Source organism: Catharus ustulatus, chromosome 3 (assembly GCF_009819885.2).
Source record: "Catharus ustulatus isolate bCatUst1 chromosome 3, bCatUst1.pri.v2, whole genome shotgun sequence".
NCBI classification, from domain to species: domain Eukaryota; kingdom Metazoa; phylum Chordata; class Aves; order Passeriformes; family Turdidae; genus Catharus; species Catharus ustulatus.
Window position 1 is genome coordinate 8,558,071 of NC_046223.1, and position 17,950 is coordinate 8,576,020.

The 17,950-nt window shown below is 50.8% G+C and overlaps 2 protein-coding genes across 2 annotated transcripts; both read right to left on the reverse strand.

Annotated features, from left to right (window-relative positions):
• Window positions 1–313: 313 nt before the first annotated feature.
• Window positions 314–1,468, reverse strand: PTCRA (pre T cell antigen receptor alpha). Its single transcript, XM_033056678.1, has 4 exons — window positions 1,417–1,468; window positions 960–1,271; window positions 694–729; window positions 314–423 (listed from the first exon to the last, which is right to left on the reverse strand). Exons 1-4 carry the CDS (start codon window positions 1,466–1,468, stop codon window positions 314–316), a joined length of 510 nt encoding a protein of 169 aa, XP_032912569.1.
• Window positions 1,469–1,933: 465 nt separating this feature from the next.
• POLR1B (RNA polymerase I subunit B) lies at window positions 1,934–17,492 on the reverse strand. The gene is made up of 16 exons (XM_033056423.1): window positions 17,388–17,492; window positions 17,150–17,317; window positions 15,072–15,218; window positions 14,109–14,241; window positions 13,075–13,211; window positions 12,615–12,622; window positions 10,693–10,908; window positions 9,801–9,972; window positions 8,767–8,938; window positions 7,722–8,003; window positions 7,053–7,186; window positions 6,446–6,616; window positions 5,710–5,866; window positions 4,897–5,093; window positions 4,252–4,505; window positions 1,934–3,439 (listed from the first exon to the last, which is right to left on the reverse strand). Exons 3-16 carry the CDS (start codon window positions 15,189–15,191, stop codon window positions 2,563–2,565), a joined length of 3,030 nt encoding a protein of 1,009 aa, XP_032912314.1. The 5' UTR covers window positions 15,192–15,218; window positions 17,150–17,317; window positions 17,388–17,492; the 3' UTR covers window positions 1,934–2,562.
• Between the last annotated feature and the right edge of the window lie 458 nt (window positions 17,493–17,950).

The following is a 17,950-nucleotide window of genomic DNA, read 5'->3' on the forward strand; positions in this document are numbered from 1 at the left end:
AATTCTGGAGACTTCCCCCCCCCGAGGTACCCTGGGGCCCTTTCCCTACCTCTGGGTAATTTGGGGTCCCTTCCCATCCTCAGGTAATTCCTGGAGGGATGTGGGGCCTGGCCACCCACAGTAATCAGTCAGCCCCTCTCTCTTGTCCACCCAATCCAAGATTCCCATCCTGTACCTTCCCCAACCAACAGGGTCTCCTCCGGCCTCCATTTGGGGATCCTCTCTCCAGTCTCCAGAATATTTCCAGCGTTTTCCACACCCCTACACCAAACTGGGGGGACTTACCCTTCGGGCACAGGCAATTGCCCGTGCCTCAGCTCTGGGCGAGGAGGATGGAGGTGAGGACAGCATCGGAGAGCAAGACCTTCAGCAACACCACACGGACAGCCATAAGCAGGGCTGCCAAGGCAGGGGCTGGTGACACTGCAATGGAAGGGTGAGGTGATGCCTGCCACAGACACCCCACTGCCCCCACGTCCTCTCCAGGCCGGCCATGGGCAGACTTGGGATCACAGACACCTCATGTCACCCTCATGCTGTCCCTGACCCAGTTTCCCCATTCTTCCCACCAAGGTGAAGCTTTCCTCCCTATTCCTCATTCCCACAACACTGTAGGAAAACCCATCCCAATCACCACCTAGCCCCAGCCAAGCCACTGCCAGGGCTTTCTCCCCGGCAGGGACAGAGACTCACCAGCTGTGCTACACAGCTCCGCCACCTCCTCGTTTCCTGTGGGATGAAAGAGCAGCTGGGGAGGTGCTGGCAGCCCAGCACCAGGTGCAGGGCAGGGCTGGCCACAAACCCCTTCCTGTGATCGCGACAGACACGTTTGCCCCTAGGACCTCACACCTGTGCCCTGCTGGCCCCAGAGGCACTGCCGGCCTCCCTCCTCGGGGGCCACCAGTGCAGGCTGGGCAGCATGGCCGAGGCAGGCAGAGGGGGTGGCAGCAGGGTCATACCGGTGAGGCGGATGGGGCTGGAGCTGTGGGACGGGGAGGTCCTGTTGGCCCCCACATGGCAGGCAAGTTCCCTCTCGCGCGGGGGGTCACTGGAAAGGAGGGAGACGGAGCAGACGGTGCCACCATCTTCCTGGGAAGCCCCGTAGGCAAAGGACTGCAGGATGCTACCACTCCCACCGGAGATCCAGACAGCATGGCCAGAGCTGGGGGTCAGGTCGCTCACCACGCACACCACCAGCTGCCGGCGCTGCCCGGCCAGCACCATGCTCAGTGGCTGGGTCAGTGTAGGCAGTGGCACAGCTGCCCTGCCAACTGAGGGAGAGACAAGATTTAGGGGCACTGCTTCCCTCACAATCCCACCCAGCACGGCTGCCAGCTGGGCAGAGCTCAGCCTTCGCATCCAGCCTGGACGGCAGCCGGCCTTTCCGCCTCCTGAGCCCCTCCCGGGGGTACTCACGGGGCAGGAGCGGGAGCAGAGCGGCAGCCAGCAGCACCCGGAGCGGCTCCATGGCAGCTGCAGCGCACGGGGCTGCCGAGGGCTCAGCCCCCACCGCAGCTCCAGCTGCACCGCCCACCGCCGGGGCTGCGGGGCCGGGGCTGGCGCGGCGCTCCCCCGCCGCTGGTACGGCCCCGCTCCGCCCCGCTGGGGCCGCTGCTCCTGCCCGGTCCCGGGGGGGCTGCTGGGGGTGCGGCACCTCCGCGCCCCGGCCCCGGGACACTCCCATTGCCCCCCGCCCGCCAAACCCCGCGAGCATCCCCGATCCAGCACCGCGCTGCCCGCAGGTGAAGAAGAAACTGCACAAGAAGAAACCACACAAGAACTCTGAGCGCGCGGTCCCGGGGCGGGCAGAGGGGAACGGAGGACGCCTGGAACAGGGCGGGGTGGCAGCTGCTGTGCACCCAGGGGCACCAAACCCTAACCCAAACCCAGTCCTACAATATCCATGCACGAGCCAGGCTGGAAATACCTCTGCTTTATTCTTCTTCAGCCAAATGCACCAAAACAAACCCCAAAGCCCAGCACAGCTCGGCTTGGTGACACTGAACACTTCCAGGACACAGCTGGCAGGGCAACCTTGGTTACTTGCAGTCAAGGCTGTGGCTTCACGCAGCAGAACTTTGTGACTCTTTATGACTCAAGGCACATGTATTGAAATACAGAAAAACAAAAGTCGTACAAAAACTTTAACACAAATCCATCATTAAGGCATATGTGTTTCAAATATTTTTTCTTGAAAAAGAGAACAAAAATTTTTTTTTGTGATTTCCATCATTCACTTCATGCTGTTTTATGACCTCTTCATACCCGCAGTTTCAGCCCACACTCAGCCATCACTCTCAACCCAGGAGCTTGGGCAGAGCAGCAATACTGCCTGATTTTCATACACATCTCAGTAACTGGTGATTCCTTAGTAAGTCCAAACAAACCAATAGAGCCATCGTTCCTTGCTCTACAGCTGGGCAACCACCATGTCGCAATACAAACCTCAAATTAATCTTGAATTCTTTTGAAGAACCTGAGAACTGACTTAACACCTGAAACTCAGGGACAAGACTTGACAGGTGCTTCCTCCCTCCAACTATCACCACGCCAAGGACCAAGCTACTCCACATTGAGCTTTGTTTTTATGTTCATGGCTGCCAGCTCGGCCACAAAGTAGTGGAAGACATGTGGCACAGGGACCACCTCGATGGCATCCACCTTGCTGCAGACGGAGCAGGAATACCTCCTGCTGCTGGTGACAGAGTGGGACAGTTTCTCCAGCACAGGGGATGTCATGCTGCCGCAGCTGGTGCACACGTAGGCCACGGAGCCGTCGGAGCAGTTGAACAGGCGGTCCTGCAGCAGGAAGGATGTGCCATGGGCCAGCAGAGCATCCCGCTCCATCTCGCCAAAGCGGATCCCGCCTTCCACATTCCTCCCCTTGACAGGCTGGTTGGTGACAGCGTCCCGGGGCCCCGTGGTCCTCACCTGGAACTTGTCGGAGACCATGTGGCGCAGGCGCTGGTAGTACACCACCCCCACGAAGATGTCTGCCTCCAGCTCCACCCCACTGATGCCACTGTACATTTTCTCCGTCCCAAAGAAGTTGTAACCCGCACTCGCTAAAGTCTCACCAAAGTATTTCAGAGCAGACTTCTTCTCAGTGAAGGTGAAGGGAGTGGCGTCATAGGAGACGCCGTGCAGGGCTGCTGACTTCCCTGCCATGCTCTCAATTAACATCCCAATGGTCATGCGGGAGGGGAAGCCATGAGGGTTGAAGAGGATGTCTGGAACCATCCCGTTCTCCGTGAAGGGCATGTCCTCCACAGGCCAGAGCTGGCTCAGGATACCTTTCTGTCCATGACGGCTGGCAAATTTGTCTCCAATAGTGGGATTTCGGGGAACCCTCACAGTGATGCAAGCCTTCTTGAACTTCCCAGTGCCACGGTCGTTGCTGCACAACCTGACGTTGTCCACAATGCCCACTTCCTTACTCCTGTGTAGGTGGATGAACAATCATAACCAAGGTGTCAGGTTTGCTAGTAATTTTTAGTTTCAAAAGGAAAATGAAGCAATAAACCTAAACCACCTACAAAACGCCTTGGGACAGCTGAGAAACACCACCATTCTTCAAGGTACTACTCAATAGTGAGGGAACTCAGACTATTAGGGCAAGGAAGCAATGCAATGGCATCTTCCAAGTGCCATTCAGGTATCACTTTCAGGTGATCAGGTAATGTGCCACACGACTTTAAATAAGGATTTCAACCTGGTTCATCTGTATCACACTTTGATAAATTGCATCCCACTGCCATTTCCATTGTGTTAAGGCAGCAGCCCCTCTCCCTACCACTGATAAATTCACACCATATGGGTGTGAATGATGGGATCCCAAAATAAAGAACCTGATTCAGCTCTTCATTAGAGAGGGAAGTTCAGAGCAGAAAGGGAAGGCAAAGTGTGAACTTTTACAAGTGCCTTGTTCAGGGATGTGCTCCTTCTCCAAATAACCCCTCAGCCTGATATTCCATGTGCCAGGGATCTGCTGTAGGCTTAACTGCTGTCATGTTCACATACAACCAGCACAGGCAAATCACCAACAAAAGTATCCTGGGATAAGCCAGCTCTGCAGCACACGCTGGCTTAGAGAAAACATGTGTGACATGCCTAGGAGTCACCTACAGCATGAACTTCATGCTGTCACACCATGGACACTGCCATGTGAGGAGAAAAGGGAACACCTGTAGGGAAAGGGCCAACTGCTCTCCCCACAGGCGAGTAGAGCCCGGAGTGACAAGCTGTACTTACGGGTAGTACACAGTGAAGGTCTCCCCTGTGCTGAGGTTCATGAAGCTGTAGAAGGGGTCCCCAGGCTGCAGGATAGACCCAACAAAAGGCAGTCCATCAGCATCCAGCTTCTCCCCAACGTTGGGATCACCAGGCCTGATACCAAATACTAAATTGTCACCTGCCCTGCTGGCTTTAAGGGAAAGGTCAATGCTCTCCACCTTGATAACACTTCCATAAGCAAATCCTCTCTGCCAGGAAGATTTATTTACGATCTAAAAAGGAGAAACAAAAGCCTGTTAAAGACTTGCTGATAACTTTGAAAAAGAAAACATTTACAAAGGTAAGCATCAGGTCAAAATGGGAATTGTCCTTTTAAAGCCTTCCAGTAAGTCACTATTCCAAAAAGCTCAAGCCTTGCTTAACCCCAGTATTTTTCAAAGCTGGAAGGCCCCTGCCTCAGACAAAGCAAGCTCTGCTCCACTCCCAGCACCTCCAGCACTGCCTGCTGTAACAACACAACCACCGTGCTGCTGAATCTGCCCAAAAGTGTGAGAACCAGCAGAGACAAGCGGGGTCTTTTCAGCTGAGTATCACCCCTACTCCCAGTGCCCCACATCAAATTCCTCCACAGCACAGCAGGATTTTTTCCTTATGCTGGCTTACCATTGCATCTTCCATGTCATAGCCGCTGTAGGAGATGACAGCCACAATGGCATTGGTGCCAACAGGATAGCTGTCCATCCCATAATAGTCATACATGCTGGGCCTCACCAGAGGGCTCTGTGGGGTGTGCAGGTGGTATAGCTTGTTATCAGAGCGATCCTTGTAGTTGTAAACAGGAAACCCCATGGTCTGCTTTCCTGGAGGGAAAGAGGGAAGCTTGGATTTATTTCTCCGTGTACTTTATTAAGAAAAAAGCTGGAAATACTTACAAATTTAGAAGGATTATCAATTATTATAATTATCCAACCCCTTGGAATTCAGTAATTGCCTTAAGCCCAGCTATAATTTTTCTATGAACCAGAACACTCAATTCCTTTCACAGCATTTCATAAGAGCTACATCCAATTTTGGTTTCTTTTCTGCAGATTTGTTTTCTTTCCTGCAATTTAAAAATCCCCACTAAGGCTGGTGTGGTGTTTCTTGTTTTGCTTACTTTGAGATTTTTTTTTGTGTGTTGTTTTGTTTTGTGGTTCTGGGAGGGGATGTATGTGTGTATTCTCCCCAGTGTTTCCCAGAGTGAGGCGCATGTTATGCATTTCTAGGCCAAAGAGCATTTGCTTCTTCTTCTTATTTTTCCAGCTCAACATCCTGGCAAGGGAGTCGAGTTTTGAACATATTTCCACTTGCAGAAAAGTATGAGAAAGAGGTACTGTTTCAGGGACACCTTTCTGATAATACTGCCAGAAATTTAATATACTGGAGGTGTTAATCCCCTTGCCCAGGGTCTGCAGTGTTGGGAACTACAGCACTCACCCATCTGGCACTGGTACATGTTCCGTGGACTTTGGTTGTGGTCGGAGAAGGGAATGAGATTGGCCACCACGCTCAAAATGCTGTGAGGGAAGAGTTCCTGGTGAGTGGTCACTCCAGGCACCACCTCTGACTCCATTGTGGCCACATTCATGAAGATCTGCAAACATCAAATTGGATAATGCTTGTTCACTTCTTTCTTTTAAAGGGAAGGAAACAAAGCAAAGCTGCGTCCAATGGTTTTCTATCCATTTCAGTTTTAGCTGTGGTTGTTGTCTGCACTGTAGTGTATTAGCAAGACAAATCAGACAGCTGGTAAACCACAGATTAGCTGCAAGGGAAGAAAGCCTGAAATACAAAACTGTAGCAATATGTCCTCCTTTCTGTCTCCCACTTTAGTAGTTCCAAGTGGATGAGCTCCCCAGCAATGCACTGCTTGGCTGCCCAGGAGCCATTTGGTGAACATGATGTAACACAAGATGACATGGTACACACAGCACAGCAATCCTTCACCTCAAATCCTCACAAAGTTAATACTAACAGCAAACTTGAAGATCTCAGAAAGATCTCTACAGTCCAGCGACGACATTTACCAGAAATCAGCTCCCAGGAGTGAAAACCCCCTTTTGTCACCTATTCTAGCTCTTCAACAAAAGCCTCATCCTCAGCTCCTTCTGTATTTTCAAAACTAATTTTTGATGCCAGGTACCTCTGTAACATGGGAATATGCAAACCCCACCTGTTCCAGAGTCCCAATCCATTCATTCCTTCCATAGGACAGGTTCCTGACAGGCCGCACCATCCGGCAAGGGTTAGTGAAAATAAACAGCCCAGGGTACAGGCTGGGTTTTCCTGTCATTGGGATAAGAACCACTTCTGCCCGTGCAGGAAACCTCTTCTCTTGTGTTATCTGTTGGTGCAAAGAAATAACAGTCTAGAAACACAAACCAAGTTTAATTAAACTGCATCCACCTGGTCACGCAATGAAAATGTCAACCACAGGTGTAGCCACTAATAAAAAGCTACAGAGAAGAGTTCTTAGAAATACTTTTAGAAAAACCTCCACCAAAAAAGACAGAATATGTCTTATGCTGCCTTTTACAAGAAAATGTAACAAAAACTGTAACTTCATAAACCAACAGATTAAATATATGGATTAAAAAAGGTAACACAAAAGCACACTCCAATACTAATATACAGCCAAAGATAACTTACTGGGCCAGATTTAAAAAAAAAAAAAAAGCAAATAAAAAACTAGAAGCCTAAGAAGTTCCAAACATTCCTATTTTTGACCACTGCAAGCTGAAGTTGTTTAGCTAAGAAACATTCCAAACAAGACAACAAACCTTGAAACGGCGGAGGGTTTGTGCAATCTCGGGAGCCAGCTCCCGCTCTACCCAGCCCACCACGGAGCCATCCAGCACAACTCTGTAGCACTCTGAGTAAGGCTGGCTTGGAGCTGCATCAATGGGGGTGACACCTGTGGGAAGAGGGGGTTGATGGAAGGAACGGCCCAAAAAAAGCAAACAAAACACACAAGTTGTTTCTGCGCTTCTCAGTTCACATCAAGAAACTGAGACCTAAAAATTTCTTGGCAAAGCCAAGGTTCAATGAAGAATAAAAAAAATCCAAAACATTTACAGCCTATAATGTTGTTCCCCTTTCCATTTTTCAGACTGAAATGAAGATTCTCATTATTGTGGTAATCACAAGTGAACTGCAGTTACAAAGTTACTGCTTAGTCCAGTTTCTCAGAGCTGCGAGAAATTCCTTGTGCTTCAGGGAACATCCTCACACTATAGCACACAGCTGAGATGCTGACACTGAATTTTGCAGACTGATGTGCATGTACAAGCAATGTGTTATTTACCACTAAGAAGCAGCCCAGTGAGTACAGGTCAAACTTGATTTCACCTTCTCAGCTGAGCTGTGCGGAGAACCTTTCCCAGGCACAGGGCTGCAGGGCAGGGAGGTAAGAAAGGAGAATATTAAACCATCAGGTCAGTGAGACGTACCCAGGGAACATAACAAAGGTGGGATGTCCATCACAGGCACCATCTCAGTGACAATTTCACACAGAGCTGTCATGTGGTTCATCAGCCCACAGGGCTCTCCGTCCGGGGTGTCTACAGGGCACAGGAAGCCCCAGGATTCGGGCAGCAGCTTGCGGACAGTCGTGGTTCTCATCTGGGAAAACGCTGCCCCTCTGTGTATGCAGCGGAAGTGGGAGAGATAGCGGATGAAATTCAGCTTGTCCCCCACCACACACAGACCACTGGCCTGCAACATGCCCAGCCCTAGGGAACAAAGGTGACATTTGTGTCAGGGCCTCATCCAGCTTTCACACAGGCTGATGTTACAAGACAGTTTCTTATTTTTCACTGACAGCCCCTAAAGAGGCTCACACTGGATCCCAACAAGGGAGGTGCACGTGCACAAACAACTGTGACCTGTAAGAGACTTAGAGACTTTTCATTTCAAGCCATTCCTTAAAATTAAATTCCTTTTACAAACACGTGGAAGTAATTACCAGTGAAGTGACTAGGAATTTGCGGTTGGTATGTTTTACCAAAATTCTGCAGGTTTTAAATCTGATTTCATTTTCTGGTAGCCACTCCACTACAACACTGTCATACTGATAAATCTGAATCTGCAAATCAACTTCTCTCCACTTTAGCTCACATGGCAAATGGGGCAGTTCTGATAAAAAAATGCCTCTTCTCTGTCTTACACTGCACCTTCTAAGAAGAAATAATCTTTGGGAAAGCAAATCCAACTATGGTCACTCTTTTGGACAATGCTAAATTTAATTTCAACTATTCACTTGGGTAGAGGCTTTGCTTTCATAACTAACCTGTTCTATACCATGCACAATGCCTATGCTTGTGCGTAAATCTTGCCTTTTTCCTCAGCTATCCCCTTCTTCAAACCCCTTTTAGGAATACAGTGTACAATGTCTGCCTACGAGCAGCTGTTTTCAGTTAAGAGCTCTATTTTAGGTTGTTCCTCATTCTGTTTTATAGGAAAAATAAAAAGGCGATCTTAAGGCTGCAGATTTACCTGTTTTAGACCGCAGATTACCAGTTGCAAGCAGATACTCAAATGGCTTGCTGAAGTCTGGCGCCAGGCTGAATGCCTTCATCAGGCTGTCTGTATTCAGGTTGATTTCTGCCTTTTGTGCTTTTTTCTCCAGAACAAACCTAACAGATTGCAGCCAGGTTTCAAGCCTCTCCTATGGTTTAAAAGTGAGAGATTTAAAATTAAAACAGGACAGGAAAAACTCGAATTAGAATATCATTTATAATCTAGCACATCAGCTGCACATGCTACAGAACTCCTCTGAAACTAGCATGATGGACAACTTCTAAGGAACTGACAGTTTTCCAGACTTATTTCCAACACTGACTTCATTCTATCAAGATGCCGATTGTGTATGTCAACACAGAACTAAAAGGAGAACACCCACCCAACAGCTTGGCAATCACTTCCACCCATACTGGTGATGAGTCTGCCAAACAAGGTACAATAACAGAATTTGATAATGCACAGACAAAACCCCAAAAAAACTCTACCTATAATCTGACCACAAGGGTAACTCTGTATACAGTGGACACTCTGTCTACTGTATTTAGGATCTTAGGATTCAAAAACAGGGGTTGCTAACTCACACTCCTGCAGATCTGACAGCAAGGGCTAGGCAGGAAAGAACTTTTTCTGGTTCCTGGTAGCTGCTCTATATAGCACTAAAATGCTTCCCCAAGTTCACTCTCAAACCACTCAAGCTGTACAGTTTTTTACAGTCTTTCAATAAAACAATGATAAAGAAAATTCTGGCTAAAGGGGAAAAGAAAGATTAAAGAATTATGTAATAACTCAGGGAATTATCTCATTTGGGGATGAGAACTACTATTCCATAGTGAATTCTATGGGACAGTCAAGCTTCTGAGCACGACTACTCTACTCCCAGCATCCTAAAATGAGGTATCACTATAAATTGAACTGAAATAGATTAGTAGTACGTTGCTAAGCCAGAAGCATGTTACCAACTTTCTGATTTGTAAAGAAATCTGAAGATGTGGAAGCCATGACCTTACCTTTAAGAACATAAGGAAAAGCTGTCCTGGGGTAAGCACCTCATGATTCATGAGACTGTCTGGATTATCCTCCATGCACTCCCCTTTGGCAAAAGCATAGAGCTTCTGGGTCATCATACAGAGCAGGTAGAACTTTTCAGTTCTATTGGTCAGGTGAATGCAGATGCAATTGCTGAAGAAAGAAAAAGAAGAGCAACCACCATGATCTCTTCATGCTAGTTTCATGTTCTTCAGGTTTCTCCTAAATAATTGTAAACCATTTTTTTAAAATAAAAAGCCTAACAAGGCAAGTAGGAGTAAACTACAAAATATTTCTCTTAGCACTATCAGTGTCCTGTTGCAGAAACTACAAATATCCACTGCTATCAAGCCATATATGGAAAACTGTAGGATGAGCAACAATCTAGCACAAACAAAAAGGAAAACCACGCCTAATTCCTAAAGCTGGAGGAAGAGCAAACACCTACTTTATCAGAAAAATAAATTTTTTAGTTGCATGCCTGCCATACTGACAGTCTCAAAGCCAATTCTTCTACTGATTTCTAACTCATATAATGAAAGAAGATTTTAAAGCATCTTTTTTCTGCCATTTTAAAAGATAAAGATTATTCAGAGTTGACAGAGATTGTGTGAAACTGAGAATAAACTGCGGTATTTCTGTTCAACAAATGGATCCTCAAGCAGTCATAGAGCTAGCTTTAACCTTCTCTTCCACAGCCTTTGTGTTTTACATCAAAGACATCACAAAAATCCCATCTAAATAAAAACTGTCACTCTCTTGTGAAACCATTTAGGGAATACTTGTGTCTATCCATTTAAATACATATCATAATACTCCCACATATTCCTATAAATTCAACACAGTGACACTAGGTCACACCCAGGTACAGACCTCAGAATGAAATCTGCAGCCTGTTCATTGCTGTACCACTCAGGCAGGTTGAGTTTCACTCTGAAGCTCTTTCCCAGGTAATCCAGGACGTTTTGCTGTGTCAAACAGCCAGCATCTACCACCGCTCTCAGCATCTCGGTAACACAGTTCCCAAAAAAGGTGTCATCTTCCCTTCCTTTCACCAGCTCTTCAAAAATCTGGTAGTCTGGGAAATTACAGTAGTTTCACGAATACAAGCCGCACGGATTATAAGCCGCACCCCCGGTGCCTCGACAATGTTGCTGTCTTTGTCAATAGATAAGCCGCACCCCGAATATTAGCCGCACTTTCGTTCGTGCGCAGCTTTCACAAATTGGCCAATTAGTAACAGGATCGCGGCATAGCGGGCTTTACTGGCTCGGGGCGGGGCCAGGAAGGCTCGGCCCGCTCATGGTTGCCGACGGGGCTGGGTAGCCCAGCTCAGCGCCACGGCTCGGCGGGGCTGGCCGGCTGGTGCTGCCGCCGCCGCCGGGCTCGCTGGCCCCCCTCTCCCGTCAGCACCGCACCGCTGCCGCGTTCGCTCGCCCTGCGCCGCGCCTCGCGAGCGCCGCGCCTCGCGAGCGCCGCGCCCGCCCCGCGGCGCTTCCGCGAGCGGCGGCGGCGCTTCGCTCGCGGCGGCGGCGCTTCCGCTCGCGGCGGCGGCGCTTCGCGAGCGGCGGCGGCGCTTCGCTCACGGCGGCGGCGATTCGCTCGCGGCGGCGGCGCTTCGCCAGCGGCAACGGCGCTTCGCTCGCGGCGGCGGCGCTTCCGCTCGCGGCGGCGGCGATTCGCTCGCGGCGGCGGCGCTTCGCGAGCGGCAGCGGCGCTTTCGCGAGCGGCGGCGGCGCTTCCGCGAGCGGCGGCGGCGCTTCGCGAGCGGCGGCGGCGCTTCGCGAGCGGCGGCGGCGCTTCGCTCGCGGCGGCGGCGATTCGCTCGCGGCGGCGGCGCTTCGCCAGCGGCAACGGCGCTTTCGCGAGCGGCGGCGGCGCTTCCGCGAGCGGCGGCGGCGCTTCGCTCGCGGCGGCGGCGCTTCCGCTCGCGGCGGCGGCGATTCGCTCGCGGCGGCGGCGCTTCGCGAGCGGCGGCGGCGCTTCGCTCGCGGCGGCGGCGATTCGCTCGCGGCGGCGGCGCTTCGCCAGCGGCAACGGCGCTTCGCTCGCGGCGGCGGCGCTTCCGCGAGCGGCGGCGGCGCTTCGCTCGCGGCGGCGGCGCTTCCGCTCGCGGCGGCGGCGATTCGCTCGCGGCGGCGGCGCTTCGCCAGCGGCGGCGGCGCTTCCGCGAGCGGCGGCGGCGCTTCGCGAGCGGCGGCGGCGATTCGCTCGCGGCGGCGGCGCTTCCGCGAGCGGCGGCGGCGCTTCGCGAGCGCCGCTTTCGCTCGCCCCGCCGGCAGGGCTGCCGCCGCCGCCACCAGGCTCGCCGGCCGCCCCCTCCCGTCTGCACCGCCGCCGCGTTTCCTCGCCCTGGCCGGCACTGCAGGCCCCCGCACCGCCGGGCTCCCCCACGCTGCTGGCCCCGATTCTGCTGGGCTTCCCCCGCTGCCAGGCAGCCCCACCCGCCGGCCTTCCTGCTTCTGCCATGCTCCCCTGCACTGCTAGCCCCAGTTCTCCCGGGCTCCCCCGCCATGCTGGCTCAAGCTCTGCCGCCCTCCCTGCCCCGCCCTGCTGGCTCAGGCTCTGCCGCCCGCCCCCACACTGCTGGCCCCGCCTCTGCCAGGCTTTCCCACCTCTGCCGGGGCCGGCCGGGCTCCAGCTTGGCTTGGGGCTGCCGCGGGCTCTCACTTCCGTGTTGGCAGCTTTTAGAATTTTGTTAATAGATTAGCCGCCCCGGAATATTAGCCGCACTTCCGGGTTTCCACCAAAATTTTGGTCAAATTGGTGCGGCTTGTATTCGTGAAATTACTGTAACTAATGCCTGAGAGACAGAAGTTTATCAGATCAGAAAAATAAGGTCATAACAACGTCTGTCTACAAAACACAGCTAAAGAACCAAGGCACCCCACAATTTAGGTTTGCAGTGCTCTAGAAATGCCCTTCCACAATGAAAACTGCAAAATGCTGTGGGGTTGAGATGCTTAGAGAGTAATGCAGGGGATATTCTTACACAGGTAATGATCTCCACCCAGACCATTCACTAGAAAAACTATGAGTGTGACTCTCCCCACATCTCTTGTCCCTGCAGACACTTCCTCTGCTGCAGACTGAGTGATTACAGTGTTACAGTTTGGATGACCTTTCTCCAACCAGAATAGGAAGGCTGACTGAAAATAATCCAAGTGGAATTAGCTTCTTATTACTTAAAATAAAAATGCTTTGCAAAACTTCTCTATTTATTCACTATAGAAAGCACAAGCATTCATTGCTTACCTTCAGAGCAAATCCCAAGGGGAGGAAGAACAACTCTTTGTGAAAAATAAAATTCACCATGACACAGCCGTTTTCCAAGTAGTGAAGGTTCATATTTATTGCAGTGTGCTCATCTTTGACACAGTGCATCGTCACCCCTGCAAAAATCACAACATCAGCATGAGCTGCACAAAACCAAGTGGCTGCATTGCTGTGTCATGTCCAAGGAGGTGTGAGACAATTCATGAGAGAAACTCTGGTACTTGATGGCAGGGAACATGAGGCAGGTTGCTCACTTCAGTGTCACTGTGCCACCTCAAATAAAGACACCAGCTCAACTCAGCTCTTAGCTAAAGAGGGCTGTGTCTCAGGACAGCCAGCACATATGCTGAGAGGCTTGGAAGATGCAGAAAGTTTTTAAAGAAAGACCCAGGCCTCAATTATCCTGTTTGTAACCTTTGGTTGTAGGACAGAGTAACACACAAGTATTGTTCCTAATTGCATTCCTGTCTCTGTGTTTGGGTGGCAGTGCTGCAGCAGTGTTTCCCAGTCCTGTCCCACAGTATCCACTGCAGGACAAAGAAAAATAAAACAGAAAAGGACCATCTAATCTGGCACTGCCTTGAAATAAACTAGTGTGGAACTACAATGTGTGCTCAAGCACCACAGTCCACTAGCAACACCTGAGTTTAAATTGCATTTTAACATTTTCTGGCTTAATTCAATTTTAAACTGGTTTTGCTGAGGGAAACATGACAAGGGGAAGGTGCAGCCATGAACCTAGTTTACTCTGCTTCATAGATATGAAAGCTGACAAGTACTGCAAAGCCTGGAATAAAACCTCCTCACTCCCCATGGGTAGCTCAGACAGCTCCCACAAGGCAAGTTCCTGCTTCTTGCTTGTACCATTATGGTTGCGTTTACCCTTTATTCTTACGTGCAGTGAAAATATTAACATTACACAAGAACTGTAACAAAAACTACCAAAATTCAGCTACTCCTGTTTGTCCTCAAGCAGTTGTTACTAGGATGCTGCAGGAAGCTGCTGAGCTTACCATACTCTGTGAAACCAGGGCCTCTGTTTTTCCACTTGTGTCTTGTCATTGCAAGAGGGAAGTTTCGCCTGGGCATAATCAGCATCCTGATTACTTTTTCTAAGCCATTGATTATAAAGTAGCCTCCCATTTCCTGGCAGGAGAAGAAAAATAATTTTAATATACTTAGAAACTCAGAACCAGCACTGTGAGTAGAAGAGAAAAACGCCTCTATTATACCTGAAAACCAAACATTTAATGGGAAATAGCAAGACATGATTCAGTACTCCTTTTGGAAAAGGCTGCACTCTTAGTAGGGATTTATGGAGTCTAAATGTAGCAGAGTTCAAGGAAAAGGATTGCATGTTCCACAATTTAGAGGAAGAAAGAACCTTTGTGATCAATTGAACATCTCTGAAGAGCTGACATTAACTTTTTAAAGTAAGTGCTCTGAAGTTCTCATTTTGAGTTTATAAACTAGAGGGATTTTCAGAGCGAAAGATCTCTGTCTGGTCACATACAAGCTTACTTTTCTGATTTTCTTTTGTAGTTTTCTCTCTCCTTTTTGGTGAGTTCAAAATGCAGTGCTAAGTAATTCTGTATTCAATTATGGAGAGCTAACATGCTACTGGGGAGACAGGGAAAAAGCTGCACGAGACAACTGGGAATGGAAATGCCTCTTTCAATGGTTGTTCTCCAAATCTTCCTCTCTGCAGAGTTCCGTTCACAGCACTCTCAGTTGCTGTGAGGTTCTATACCAAAACTGTAGGTACTGAATTTAAACAGATCCCTCTGTTCAAGAGCAGCCATGGCTGCATCTCAAGCTGCCTCATCAAGCCCCATAAACATAAATCTGTTTTCAAGAGAAAACGGGAAGTCAAACTTGAAACAAAATATAAATATCCAAGCCCTGCAAAGAGAAGGTGAGCTGACAGACTGCTCAGGTAAAACACAGACTCTCCTGACCCTCAAAATCCCTGTTACCTCTTCCTCCTCATGGTGCTGCAAAAGGTCTCGTGGAGAAAAACCACAGAGGTTGCACAGTTTGGACTTCACCATGATTGGAATGTGGCCTAAGGGCTGTTTGATAGTTCCTTGTGGCATGTCATTCACTGACCAGCTGATGTCAGCCTAAAATGATACAACACCAACAGTAAGTAAGTTAAAGCTGTTCTTTTAGTGTTTCCAGTTACATTAACCACATGCAGTCCAACAGATTTGTATCACTGTAAAATGGCAGTAATAATAATAAAAAAGAACCAGTAGATACATGCATAAAAATTACACTCTGGGGAACAGTCAACATAGGTTTACAGAAAAAAAAATCATGCAAGTCTAGAGTCAGGTAAAGAAGCTGCTGGGTGAGTGAACAAGGTTGGTTTGGACTCCTTTGCCTTTCAGATCCTTCAACAGAACAACCTAAACGAAAAAAGGACAGGAAAGGAAACCTCAGAAGGTAGCAGTTACAAATAGAAGAAGAGAGCAAGAGTCCACTGATTCACACCACAGGCCTGATGAAATCTTTCTTCATTTAGCATTTTCATGAGTGATCTGAAAAGCAAGAAAGAAAAGCAGGCAGGAAAGAAAATTTATTATCAAGTTCTGGCAATGGGTCTGCAGGAAGATTGTGGGAGCAAAGAATTGCAACTTTACAGGCAGAATGATGGGCTTTGAAAGAGCTGCTGTCCTGCAGGAAAGAGACATTGGCACTACAATACAGGAACACGGGTTCAACACCTGGTAGCAGCCAAAATGAGTAAACTGAGTCCCAGAAATTACTGGGCAAGTGAAGGGAAATGTTACTGTGCCCCTTTAAATCCACAGGGACTGCTGCAGTCTACAGCTGCTCAGTAGACTGGGGCTCACATCTTACCCTGGGGCGTGGGAACTGAGGGAGGGATATGGAGCTAAAGCAGCAAGGCGGAAATAGGGAATGATTACTGACTGTTTTCTGCTGTGCATGGGCAGGGAATGGGAGAGGTTAACCTGTTCCAGCTCAAAGAACCACCTTCTCACACAAGGCACAGCAAGCTGTTCTAACTGCTCCAAACATTCCAAAAATAATTAAACAGCAGACAATTGGAGGAGGGAAAAAAAAGAGATGGGAAATAAATTAGGTAAAACAAATAAAATCAGCTCTAGCTCAGGAAAATCTTAAGATCCACTGAGAATACAGCTGTGAACAATCTGCACTTCCTCACTTTCATTTTCAGATAAGGCACTGCACTTAGAGCGGCTCTTATCACAATAAGGTGCACAGCTTCAGAGAAATAAAAAACCACAAATAAGAAAACAAGCAAAAACCTGAAATTCCAAGCAAGCATTCCCTTGCACCAGGTGCCTCACATAAGCAATCAGCTCAGACACAACTACACCATTTTAATGGAAAACAGCAATACGCAATCCTTTCACACTGTGAAGATAAATATTTGCTGGGGATGCTTTCTCTCTATGCAAATTTTAAAGCACTTATGAAAACAGGAGAGGTTTATAGCTCTGGACTTCTGTGTAGGAGCAACGCTGCATCTGAAACCTGAATTCCTGCAGAAACAAGATTTGGATGCTGCTGCTCTCTGGGACGACACGGGGCTCCATCCAAGGTCTTCCAAGCTGGCTGGCTGCTCGCAGGGAGAAACGTAAGACAGGAAAGAAGGCGAGCGGAGCGGGGACCACGACAAGGTTGACGTGCGGGGAAAAACAGCGAGGCCACACATGATGAACACCGCAGAGCTGCGGGGCAGCTCCGTGAGAGCGGGGAGCCGGGAAAGGGCTTTGACCATAGCACGGGGCTCGGCCGGGATGGGAACACGCGTGTGGGAGCTCGGCCGGGACACGGACACACGCGTGTGGGAGCTCGGCCGGGACACGGACACACGCGGGTGGGAGCTCGGCCGGGACACGGACACACGCGGGTGGAGAGCTCGGCCGGGACACGGACACACGCGGGTGGAGAGCTCGGCCGGGACACGGACACACGCGGGTGGAGAGCTCGGCCGGGATGGGAACACACGCGTGTGGGAGCTCGGCCGGAACACGGACACGCTGAGCGGGCGGGCACTCACCGTGATCCTGCCGCGGTAGGTGCTGCGCAGCCCGCGGCACTCCGCCGGGAACACCCTCCTCTCCTGGCAAACCGTCCCGGCCGGCACGGCGGGAGGGGAGATGGACACCCCGACCAGGGTCAGCGCCAGCCGCTTGTCCTTCAGCGCGAACTCCACCGGGGGCACATCCTGCAATGGCACCGGGTCAGCGCGCCGGCGGCGGGAGCGGGCCCGGCCCCGCGCCCGCCGCCCCGCACACCTGCACAGCGCGATAGACGCCCTCGCTGACGGCGTAGTTGAAGGACTCGATGTGGGCGCTGGTGAGGTCGCGCTGGGTCGTGCCGCGCCGTGGGGGCCGCAGGCGGTGCGGGTCCGGGCGCGGCTCCGCGCCGGTGCCCGCCATGCCGCGCGCTCCTCCTCACGGGAAGCGGCGCGCGAGGACCGGGACCGCCGCGTGCGCGGCTCGCGCCGCCTCCCGCCCCGCCCCGCGCGCGCGCGCCGCTTCCCGGGGCGCGTCCTGGATCCCTGCGGCCACTCCCGTCCCCAAACCCCGCCCTGCAGCTCCGCCCCTCCCGACGCGCACTCTCACTTCCCGGTCGCCCAGTGCATCCGTGTCTCTCTCCCCGCCCAGCCACGTGCGCTCCAGGAACGCGAGCCTGCACATCCACGCTTCCCCAGCACTCCCTTCCCCTTCCGCACGCCGGAATCACGAACAAGCCCGCTATTCCCCAGCTCCCACCGCTACCGGGACAGCCCAGGGAGTGAGGCCAGTTCCCGGGGTCCTGGGGACTTGACAGCCCAGGGAGCCGCTGCCCCAAGGAA

Bases quoted from the DNA above. Each gene is read 5' to 3' on its own strand.
- PTCRA (XM_033056678.1), bottom strand. From the start codon at position 1,468: ATGGAGCCGCTCCGGGTGCTGCTGGCTGCCGCTCTGCTCCCGCTCCTG. The intron at 730-959 runs GTATGACCCTGC...TTCATCCCACAG, and splicing joins CAGCCCCATCCGCCTCACCG to GAAACGAGGAGGTGGCGGAG. The intron at 424-693 runs GTGAGTCTCTGT...CTTCCATTGCAG, and splicing joins GGAGCTGTGTAGCACAGCTG to TGTCACCAGCCCCTGCCTTG.
- POLR1B (XM_033056423.1), bottom strand. From the start codon at position 15,191: ATGCCACAAGGAACTATCAAACAGCCCTTAGGCCACATTCCAATCATG. The intron at 14,242-15,071 runs GTAACAGGGATT...TTCTCCTGCCAG, and splicing joins AGCACCATGAGGAGGAAGAG to GAAATGGGAGGCTACTTTAT. The intron at 13,212-14,108 runs GTAAGCTCAGCA...TGATTTTTGCAG, and splicing joins CCCTGGTTTCACAGAGTATG to GGGTGACGATGCACTGTGTC.